At 57.6% G+C, this 11,368-nt stretch overlaps 1 protein-coding gene across 1 annotated transcript; it reads right to left on the reverse strand.

Moving 5' to 3' along the window:
* Positions 1-1,651: 1,651 nt before the first annotated feature.
* CTU1 (cytosolic thiouridylase subunit 1) lies at positions 1,652-11,328 on the reverse strand. Its single transcript, XM_070224791.1, has 3 exons — positions 11,123-11,328; positions 7,308-7,852; positions 1,652-4,672 (listed from the first exon to the last, which is right to left on the reverse strand). The coding sequence occupies exons 2-3, from the start codon at positions 7,813-7,815 to the stop codon at positions 4,137-4,139; spliced, it is 1,044 nt and encodes a 347-aa protein (XP_070080892.1). The 5' UTR covers positions 7,816-7,852; positions 11,123-11,328; the 3' UTR covers positions 1,652-4,136.
* Between the last annotated feature and the right edge of the window lie 40 nt (positions 11,329-11,368).

Here is an 11,368-nt window from a genome sequence, read left to right on the forward strand (position 1 = left end):
TTCTCTTGTCTTTACAGTCTTTGAGCTCACGTGGGACCTCTCACTCTTTACCAAACACAACCTGGAGTTTTGTAGGATTCCCAGCCTGGGCCAGTGCTTAACGAGCCATGCTCTCAGCTCCCACCATTCCACCACCTGCCACTACCTCAGTTTGGGCCTCTCCCTGACCTCCTGGCCTCTCAGTTTTCCCCCTGCCATCCTCCCAGACTTGGCCCCAGAAAGCTCTTCCTGACACCAGAGGCCCCATCGCCCCAGTGGAAAGTCCGCCTGGTGCAGCAGTATCCTGACCCTCCTGGGGGTCTCGGGGGGGCCTGGCCACCCTGGCCACCTCCTCCCCAGCTGTCCTGCCCCAGGAGCAGCCATGCCGAGCTTCCTTGCCTGAGGGCTTCGCACCTGTTCTTCTCCTCTTCCCCTCCCACCCCTGTCCCTGCTCATTCTTACTCATCTCTGGGTCCTGGTTTAAACACTGCTTCCTTTGGCAGCATTCCGTGGCGCCTGCACGGAGCTGGCCGCTCCACCTCTGGGCTCCCCTGCGTCCTTATTGACCCCACTATGGCACGGATCCCTGTGGGTCTGGACTTGCCAGAGTCTGTGCCCGCCTCCCCCACCCCACCGGACAGAGAGCCCATTGAGGGCAGGCCAGGGGCTGACTCAGCTCTTCCCTCACGCCCCGTGCAGGGCCTGGCTCCTGGGAGGCATCAGCAGATGCTTGCTCTGTGAATAAAGGGACGACCCGTATTGCTCCTCTGCTCAAAAATCTCCATGCTTGCTTCTTTCCCCAAACCGGAGCTGCGCCTATGCTAGCTGCAGCCTCTCTCCACTCAGCCCATCACTCCCCTGCCTCACAGTTTGCACTTGCTGTTCCCTCTGCCAGCAACGCTCTTCCCACACACCTGCCAAGCTCCCTGCCCTCCCTTGTGCAGGACTTTGCTGCACACATTCTCCTCTATTCTCCAGGCCTTTCCTCTCCACCCTCCTTAAAGGTGTGGTCTGCTCCGCATCCCCCCGGTTTACCACCATCTGACACACTCTATATCCTACTTCTTTCTCTCTTTTCTTTTTTGGCCTCTCCCATGAGGGCAGGATTTTGTTTCTTTTGCTGCTGTCACGAAATAAGTGCTCAATAAATATTTGCAGAGTGAATGGATGAATGGATGAACGCACGGGGCTTGAGGTCAAGGAAGGTTTCCAGTGTTCACAGGGGGAACTTAAGGCTTCTGCCAGACTGTGTCTCCCGCCCTGGGAGGCTGGCTGAGACCCGGGGGGACCGGGGAGGCGGGGGCCGCAGAGAGCGGAGCTCCGGGCAGGAGACCGCGCTTTGCCAGCAGAGCCCACGCGATGCCCAGGCGTGGGCACAGTGACCTCTTGTGGCCAAGGCTGAGCACAGCATCTCCCCGGCTCCCACGTGGGATCCTGACTTTGTCGCACGCGGCGACTGACTTTGAATCCAGATACGCCGACAGTGTTAACACACGCACTGGATTGCGAAAACTCAGTACAAAAAAGAGAGAAAAGCAATGTAAAATATCTCGGTTTTTGGAAAATACTCATTACAGGTTAGAATCAATATTGTGGGTCAAAAATGTGATTACAATTTCACCCGTTTTCCTCCCCTTTTAAAAATAAGGCTATTAGAAAATTTAAAATCTCATCGAGGGCGCACGTTGTATTTTTATTCGATAGCGTTGCTCTAAATCATGACAGAAATTTAACCAGCAGTCCACCTCCTGGTGTGGAGGGAAAAACTCGGTTGAACAGAAGAGAAAACGTCCCTTGGTGAGGCAGTGGTTGACCTGCAACAAGGACCCAGGTCCCCTGGCTTCGAGCAGGCGGCATTAGCAAAAGGGTCAAGAGCCCCAGCTTCTTCCCCGACTTGCTGCTGTGTGACCTTGGGCAAGTCACTTCCCCTCTCTGAGCCACATGATTATCCTTCGTAAAATAGGAAATCACACCCCATCAATCGCATCCCTGAGCTGACGGGGGAGGAACGTTTGCCTGGCACAGAAGCATCGTCCCAATTGACCTTGATCATCTTGCGCCCCCTGCAGCCCGCTCTCTTTACTGCAGCTGGTGTGATTTTTTTTTTTTTAGAAAATGGAAATCGGATCTTGACCTCTTTTGGTGGAAAGCCCTCCAATGATTCGCGATCACTCTCAGAATAAATCAAAGTCCTTCTGGCCTCTACAGGACCCGGCATGACGCGCCCCTGGCTACCGCCTCATCTCTTGCTGTTCTTCTTCCTGCCCACTCTGTTCTGGACACAGTTCCTTGCTGTTCCCTGCATTCACCAGGCTTATTCCCACCTTCTGGCTTTTGCGTGGGCAGTTCCCGCTGCCTGGAAACCTCTGCCTTGAGACGGCTTTATGATTCGTCCCTTCGCTTTACTCAGGTCTGGGCTCAAACACCACCTCCTCCAAGAGGCCCCACGCTGACCCCTCTGGAAACTGACTCTTGCCATCTCCCTCTTGCCATCCTGCTTCATTTTTATTTGTTGCATTAGTCACTACCTGACGTTATATATTTGCTTCTGGTCTGTTTCTCCCAGACCATGAATATCCTGAGGGCTGCAGCTTCCGTCTTTTGGGCACTGCGGGATTCCTAGCACCTGGAGGAAATTCTAGCACCAGGCACACGGGTCACAGACGAGGCACTCGATGAACGTTTGTTGAATGAATAATTAACCAAATACTCAATTAACTTGCAGTGGAGGCGGGGCATCTGGCCCCTACTCTCCAGCCCAATCGAATTAGGAAAAATGAGACCCAAAGAGTGTGGATGGCCAGACATGAGGGCAGCACGGGGCTGGGGTTTGGGAGAATCCTCCGTCCTGGGCTAGTCGTGGTGGGTGGAGAGAATCAGCGAGGCTTCTAGGAGGACCCTGGAGGATTTGATCAGGAAGATGGGACCGGAGGGCATTCCTGACAAGGCACCAGCCCAGCAAAGCCTGGAGGTGGGAATGAGAACACAAGTCTCTCCAGGGCTCAGGCTGAAAGCTTCTGGGCCCTACACCTGCTTGGACCGGCAGGGCAGCAACTCTGAAACCCAGAGCCCCCTGGCGGCCAAACCTTAGCATGACTACCCAGTCGGACACCATTTATTGAGCGCGTTATCGAATCCTCACGACAGAGCTTTGATGGGGGGCTTTGATTCCATTTTCAGAGGAGGAAATGGAAGCCAGAGAGGTTAAGTCACCAACTCAGGTCACCCAGCTCTTCTCCCAGAATCCGAGGTGTGGGGAGCCCACCCAGCTGCCCCTCACCCATCACACAGAGACACTGGAGGAGATTCAGGTGGGGGTGGGGCATGATTCCAGAGTCTTGAAGACCCAGGCAGACCCGGGTGTGAGCCCCTAGTTCGGTCCCTCTCCAGCTAAGTGACTCAGGCCAGTTACCGGGGCCTCAGGCTACAACCAAGGAGATCGCAATGCGATGAAATAAGACGGCGCAGCACCCGCAGGATGTGCAGCCCTGGAAGAGAAGCACCACGATTACTGCACACAACGAGGGCCCATCTGGTCTGAGCATCCACATGGTAGATGCTCGGGGTGGGTTGGGGCTGTCTGCGCATGCCCAGAACCGGCGGAGGAACGGGGCAGCAGCCTCCGAATTGCCCCTGACTCAGGAATGGAAACCTGTTCACTACCTGCCTCGGAGACCCAGGAGTCTGGGCCCCCAGCCCCCTCCTCCCTCAGACTCGGGAGTCCAGCCCCAGCGACCCTCCTCCCTCAGACCCAGGAGTCCAGGCCCTGGGCCTCTCCTCCCTCAGACCCAGGGGTCCGGGCCCTGGGCCTCTCCTCCCTCAGACCCAGGGGTCTGGGCCCTGGGCCTCTCCTCCCTCAGACCCAGGAGTCCAGCCCCAGCGACCCTCCTCCCTCAGACCCAGGGGTCCGGGCCCTGGGCCTCTCCTCTCTCAGACCCAGGAGTCCAGCACCCAGCCCCTCCTCCCTCAGACCCGGGAGTCCAGGCCCCCAGCTTCTGTAGGGTCACAGGTCACCCGTTCTGTCTCCCGCTCCCCCACCCCCACCCCACCTCAAACCGAAGCTCCCGGCGGGAGAAGGTAACCGAGTTTATTCACAGTGTCATTCACAGGCAGCCCCGCGCTCCGGGGCGGCGCATCCCGGCCGAGAACCCGAGTCCCTAGAAGGCAGGCACGGCGTCCGGGGCAGGGGCCCGCTCCGGCTCCCCGTCCCGCGGCGGCCCCGCCTCGTCCAGCCCCCGGCGGCCCTTGCCGATGGCCAGGCGCGGCCGGCCGCGGTTGAGGCCGTCCAGGAGCGCGCAGGCCTGGCAGAGCGCGCGGCTGGCCAGCGCCCCGCAGCGGGAGCAGGTGCCGGGGGCCGGGGGCCGCGCGGCCGGGGCCAGTGCCAGGCGCTCGGCCGAGTGCACGAGGTCCAGCACCGCCGACGGCCGCGCCGCCTCCAGGAGCTTGAGCAGGTGGCGCGCGTGGCCGCGGAAGGCCTCGGGCGCGTAGACGCACTCCTCGGAGAAGTAGTCGAGGCGGCGGAAGTGCGCGTACAGCACCACCTCCTTCTGCGAGGCCAGCTGCAGCGGGCGGCAGCGCGGCAGGGCGCCCCCCTCGCCCGGCGAGCCCAGGCCCCCGCCCCGGGCCAGCCGCGCCGCGTCGCCCCGCAGGAAGTTCATGAGCACGGTCTCCGCCATGTCGTCGGCGTTGTGGCCTGGCGGGGGAGAGATGGGAGCAGGTCAGGCGGGGGCGAGGAGGTGGGTGCTGTTGGTCGGGGAGACCCGGGGGCAAGGGGAGGAGGCGTGGCGAGTGGTGTGCACCGAGTGGGTGACCCGGCCACGGAGACCCCTCCTTCCGAATACTGTGGGGCGGCCAGGACCCAGAGAGAGACAGGGAGCAGGCCGGCGCAAGGGGTGCAGGTCTTGGAGACCTGGGTCCCCGTGGTGCAGTCAGGACCCAGGGAGGTGGGGAGGGGGCGTGGGGAACGGCGGGGAGGACGAGACAGGGCCATGGAGACCCCGGGGCGCCGTGGGGCAGCCAGGTGGAGGCTCAAGGTGGACACACCGAGAAACGAGAGGGGACACACACAGGCTCCGTGGAGCAGCTTGGGGGTGCCCTCAGTTTCCACCCACTTATTGCAAACCAGGCCCTGTGCTAGCCGCCCTTTCACCTAGTGAGAAAAGTGCTTCAGCTACAAAGATCTCTGCAGCCTCAGTTAAGAGGGTCCTTCAGACTGCACAGGAGCAGTCACGATGGCATTTAATGGAGAGTCTCCAGTGAGCTGACACAAGTGTCTCTGGGGATGCAGATCCCGGTGTTTAGAAAGACCAGGGAGAAAGTGAGGGAATATTTACACAACGGTCACCACAAAATTTAAGCGAAATCTCTACCTATTCCACATCTTGTCGTCTTATACTTGAGTCTAATAGCAAAACACTGGTCGTCCTAGGGCTTCCCAAACTGGCCCTGCTTCTCCTCCTCAGGGCCTTTGCATGAGCTGTTTCCTCTGCGCAGAACACCTCTCCCACCCCTGATTCATCCTTCACGTGTCACCCACGCAGCCTTCAGGGCTCAGCTCACTCAGGAGACGCTTCCTCAATCCCCACCTTTCTCCCTTCACTAGGTCCTCCTATTACAAACTTGCAAAATCTGTGCAACTTTCCTTAGTAGCACTTGGGTTATAATTAAGTATGTCAGAAATCAGCAGGTGCAGAGACGTCTGTCTTGTGCATCATCATAAGGGCAAACATTTGTATAATGTTTACTGTTTTCCAGTCTCTGAGGGCTTCACACATAACTCATCTAATTCCCAACAACACCAGGACCTAGACATTACTAACAACCCCATTCCACAGAAGAGGAAACCGAGGTTAGGTCGTCTGCTCGTGGCTACGTGGCTCGCGTCTGGTACATAGTACATGGTCAGTAATTATTTGTTGAAGTAACGGTTGGGACAGAGTAAGAGAGTTATCAGAGAGGAAAAGCCGACAGAGAAAAGGAATTAAAAGACACCGTGCATTTCAGACTATCGATGGTTTCTGATGGGGGATAGCCCTTCACACCCCTTCTTTTGTGAATGGAACACAAAGACTGTCATTTTCTTAAAAATGCAGGGAACAATCTCAACAACAGAAAACCAACAACCCAATTAAAAAACGGGCAAAAGATCTGAAGAGAGATTTCTCCAAAGAAGACATATGATGGCCAAGAGGTACATGAAAACATGTTCAACATCATTAGCTACCAGGGAAATGCAAATCAAAACTACAATGAGGTATCACCTCACTCCTGTCAGAATGGCTGTAATTAACAAGACAGGAAACAACCAGTGTTGGAGAGGCTGTGGAGAGAAGGGAACCCTTGTACACTGCTGTTGGGAGCGCCAACTGGTGCAGCCACTATGGAAAGCAGTATGGAGTTTCCTCAGAAAATTAAGACTAGATCTACCATATGATCCAGCTACCTCACTGCTCGGTATTTATGCAAAGAACTTGAAAACACAAATGCATAAAGACACATGCACCCCTATGTTCATTGCAGCATTATTCACAATAGCCAAGACTTGGAAGCAATCTAGGTGCCCACCAAGGGATGAATGGATAAAGAAGATGTGGTATATATACACAACGGGATACTACTCAGCCATAAGAAATGATGAAATCCACCCATTTGTGACAACATGGATGGACCTTGACGGTATTATGCTGAGTGAAATAAGTCAGAGGGAGAAAGTCAAATACCATATGATCTCACTCATAAGTAGAAGATAAAAACAACGACAAACAAACACATAGCAACAGAGATTGGATTGGTGGTTACCAGAGGGGAAGGGGGAAGGGAGGAGGGAGAACGGGTGATTGCAGACACATGTTTGTGGTGATGGATTGTAATTAGTCTTTGGGTGGTGAACATGATGAAATCTACACAGAATTTGAAATATATTATGATGCACATCTGAAAGTTATATAATGTTATAATCCAATGTTACTGCTATAAAAATTAAAATTAAAATTAAAAAAAAAAAAAAACCCGCAGAGAACCCCAGCCCCAGCCCCTAGGGAGTACCCCTCCACCCTTCCTCGCCAGTGTGCTGACCAAGATGACCGCAGTGACTCAGAAGCTTACCACGCCCATCCCAGGGGCGCACACACACTGAGCCCATGAGCCTTCAGTGGGCACGCACACCTGCTCCTCCCTGAGACCCTCCACCCAGGGCACACCCAGGTTCTCCTTCACCATCTCTCGGGCACGCGCCCCAGCCCCCTTTCACGGCTCGCCCCCTCGCCCGTGCATGCGCCCGGCTCCCTGCCACCCCCATCCCGCCGGTCCCGCTGCGCGCCTGCGCTCACCAGTCACGATGTGCGTGGCTCCCACGAGGCGCGCCCCCTCCTCCAGCGCCCGGCGCCGCAGCACCCCGCAGAAGGTGCAGCAGGCGCGGCTGCGGCCGGAGCCGGCCGTGCTGCGGGCCACGGCGTCCATCGTCCAGCCCCCGAAGAGGTCTGCGTAGGCCACGACGGTGAGCGGGAGCTCCCAGCGCGCCGCCTGGCGCCGCACGGCCGCCAGCGCCGCGTCCCGGTAGCCGCCAATGCCCTCGTCCACGGCCACCAGGCGCAGCGAGATGCCCAGGCGCGGCGCCAGCACCTGCAGCACGTGCGCCAGCACCGTGGAGTCCTTGCCGCCCGAGGCGCCCACGGCCACCACGGCCCCGGGCGGCAGCAGGCGGCCCGCGACCACCGTGTGCAGCACCTCGGCCTCGAAGGCGGCGCAGAAGCAGGCGCCGCACAGCGCGCGGCCCGAGCGCGGGCGGCGGAGGGCGGCGCGCGCCTTGTGGCAGGTGGCGCACTGCGGGGCTGGCATCGCGGGGTCCGAGCGGGGCAGGAGAGGTAGGCTTCTCCTGGACGGGGAGAGAGAGGAAGTGGGTTACATGTGGATTCCAGATTGAGGGCTCGTTGCCTCCTGGGAGGCTGCCTGGATAGCGCCCCTGCCTGAAACAAACCCAGGGCCAGGTGTGTGCGGGTGCACTAAGCTTCTTGCGGGGGGGGGGGTTGGCTAGATATATGTTCTGGCTTAAGGAGGCTGTTGCCTCCAGGAAGGCTTCTTGGATTGCACTCGTTACACACCAAGAAGAGAAGAAGCCTATGGAGTTAATTTCGGGGGAAAGAGACGGAGAGATAAGTAAGTCATACCCAGAATTAGGTTGGATCCTGTTTAGAGGGATGGGGGTGCGTATGAAGGACCAGTTTTCACAAGCTCCAGGGAGGCCACCCCTCTTACAGCCCTTATTAGAGGGACAGGGTGAGATCACTGACTTGGGCCTCCAGGGCTGTTCACAGAGCTTGGGAGGGGTCAGTGATCTAAGGACAGAGGGAGTCCAGGGGACTGCAGCTCTGTTAGCAGAAGGGGGTCGAGGGGCAAAGACCAACTGGATCTTTGTGGATCTTTTTACTTTGTGGGGCTGGGATAGTGTCTCCAGGAATGGGTCCCCACTGCATCCTCTGAGATCACCGTCTCCAGGAGACCAACTGGACTTGCTTCTGATTTAGGGGTGGGGGTGGGGGAGTGTGGGCCTCCATCCGTGGACTCAACTCTCCTCTGGAGTCAGAATCTCCCGCAAGCTTCTGTGGCCTCATCAAGACACGGATCAGCCCATCCTTGGCCCCTTTCTGTTCCCTGCCTCCTATGTCATCCCAGCTCACTCAGCCAAAACTCCAACCCTCCAGCCACACGCTCCTTGGTCCCACCTGCCTGGTGAACCCATAAAAACCCACCAGGCTCAGTCCCCTCCCCAACCCACCATCGCCTCCAGCCTCTGAGCAGGTCACCCTGCTTCTAGGATTCACCAAAATGTGTGGAATCATTTTCTGTGACTTTATGTTTACTGTCTGTCACTTCCTGAGGGCAGGGGCCAGTGCCACTCAGATGTCTAATGGGCATCTCAAAACCCAGGTTCCTGATTCCTCTTCCCAAACCTGCTTCTCCTGCAGTGAAAGGAAGCCCTATCCTTCAGGGTGCTCAGGCTGGAAGCCTTGGGGTCCAGGACCCCAGACTGCCCATTCTCTCTCCTCTTCTCACTCTCCCTGTCAGTGACCCCAAGTGGCAACGTCGAGTCCCGACCTTTCCTCCAAATGCCCACTGAGGAGGCATGGCCTGGGACATCCTCAGATCTCAGACCCGAAGTACCCCACTGGAATGCAGCAAATCCTGTGTGACTGTAGCTTCCAAAGAGACCCAGAAGCCAACACTTCTCACGGTCTCCACGGCTGCCACCCTCATCTGACTCACCATCTCTCTCCTGGAATATGGCAGGAGGCTCCTCAGTGGTCTCCCTGCCTCAACCCCCCCACCCCCCCACCCGCCACTATTCTCCACAAAGCCAGCAGGATCCGGCCCTGTCTTCTCCACATCCTCCCATGCGTCTCCTCTCACTTTAGGAAAAGCTAAGGGTCTGTGAGGCCCTATGCAATCTGGCTCCCTTTCCCCACTCTCCCTCAGCCATGCAGGCGTCTACTCTCAAACACCCCAGGAACCCTCGAGTCTGCAGGAGTTTGCACTGGCCCTTCCCTCTGCCCAGGGTGCTCCCCCATCACTGGGCCCAGCAAGCAGCCTTCAGGGCCCATGAGCTGTCACAGCTGAGCAGCGCCCCTCGAAATCTTTTCTCCCTCTGGCTTTTGACTTAATCGTCCCTCTTCCCTCCTGGCTTTTCTCCTGCCAAGTCTGCAGTCTCTTTTGGAGAGTTCTCTTCCTGGTCCCCAGGTCCTGCCCAGCTCACTCTCCTTGTAGGTGACTCTGAATCGTGAGGTCCACCCAGCTGGTCCTCCAAATGCCCCAGTGAGGAACCCGGCTGGTCCTTCTCTCAGATCCCAAGTGTCAAAACTGACCAGCATCCCACCCACTGCTGCCCACCTCCACCAGCAGAAACCTGCTCTTGCCCAGCTGTTCCTTGTCTCCTAAAAACACCACGACCTTCCACCCAGCTCCCCAGCAGGAAGGGACCCGATCACCCTGAACTCATCTCTCCTCTCCCCCCCATTTACAGTCACCCCGGACTGGGAGTCCACCTCCCGAAGGAGGAAGACCCAGCAGGAGATGAGTCTGTGCAGGTTATCAGACACTCATAGGCCATGATATGGAGTGTTAATTTTATTCAGAGGAGATGGGAGCCATGGGAGGGTTCTGAGCAGACAAGGGATATGATCTGACTTAGGTTTTAAAAGGATCCTTTTGGCTGCTGTATGGGGAAGAGACTGCCGGCGGCAGGGGCAGAGGCAGGCCGGCCACGGAAGGAGCTATGGCAATAGTCAGTGAGAGATGATGGTGGCCTGGACAGCGGTGGGGGCAGTGGGAGGGGGAAGAAATGGTGGAATTCTGGATCATTTTGAAGGTAGAGTCTATAGGACTTGCACAAGACGTGGATTGGGTTGGAGGGCTGGGTAATGAGAAAAGAGGAACAAGGAATGATTTGCAGGTTTTGGACAGAGCACCTGGGAGGATGGTGGGGGCATTCCTTCGGGGGGGGGAAGGGGGGCACCGGGAATTCCATTTGGGCATGTCAGGTTTGAAGTGCTTAAGCGTCTTCCCCTGAAGACGTCATGGACCCCAGGCTGGGTCAAGCGCCTCCTCGTCTCCATCGCAGCCTGACCACGACTCTACCTGTCATGGTGACAGGCCTATCTCCCCTGCTGTCCTGTGAGCTCCCTAAAGGCGGGGACTGGGTCGGCCTCGTCCACCACTGTCTCCTCCCAGCTGACACAGAGCTTGGCACAGAGTTGGCGCTCAGTAGATATCTGTAGCATGAGGGAATAATAAATACTGCCGGAGGACGGGATGCCGACCCCTGGGATGCTTGTCAGAAGGGTGGATAGCGTGTGACATCTTTCTATCAGGACACAGGTTCTAGGGCAGAGTTGGGGCCTCCTGACCGTCCCCAACTGGAGGCGGGGGCAGGGAGATGGTCGAATCCCGGTCTGGGGGTGGGGAGTGGGCAGGCAAGAGGTCGGACCAGTGTCCAAAGTGAGGATCCTGGCCTGAAGGCCTCTGGGATACAGGTGTTGGGAAATCACAGACGTGACGGTCACCACCCCCAGAGAGACCCTCAACCCTCACACAGCACCGCAACAAAGAGCGGGCGCCCTCGGACCGACCCGCCGCGGGAGGAAATGCTCACCTGGGTAGAAGGCGACGCTGGGACGTCCACGCTGCTTAACCCGCGGAAGCCTGGGACGGAAGTGGCTCCGAAGACTACGACTCCCACAAGGCCTTTGGGGCTGTCTTGCCTACGGCTCCCAGAACCCCATGCAACAGCTCCGCCTGAGGCCCTTGTGACTCCTGGGCCAGCGTGGCCTACAACTCCCCGCAAGCCTTGCGGCCCCCTCTCGCACTCTGCCTACCACTCCCAAGATGCATTGCTCCG

The sequence above is a fragment of the Equus caballus genome, chromosome 10 (genome assembly GCF_041296265.1).
Source record: "Equus caballus isolate H_3958 breed thoroughbred chromosome 10, TB-T2T, whole genome shotgun sequence".
In the NCBI taxonomy this organism is placed as follows: domain Eukaryota; kingdom Metazoa; phylum Chordata; class Mammalia; order Perissodactyla; family Equidae; genus Equus; species Equus caballus.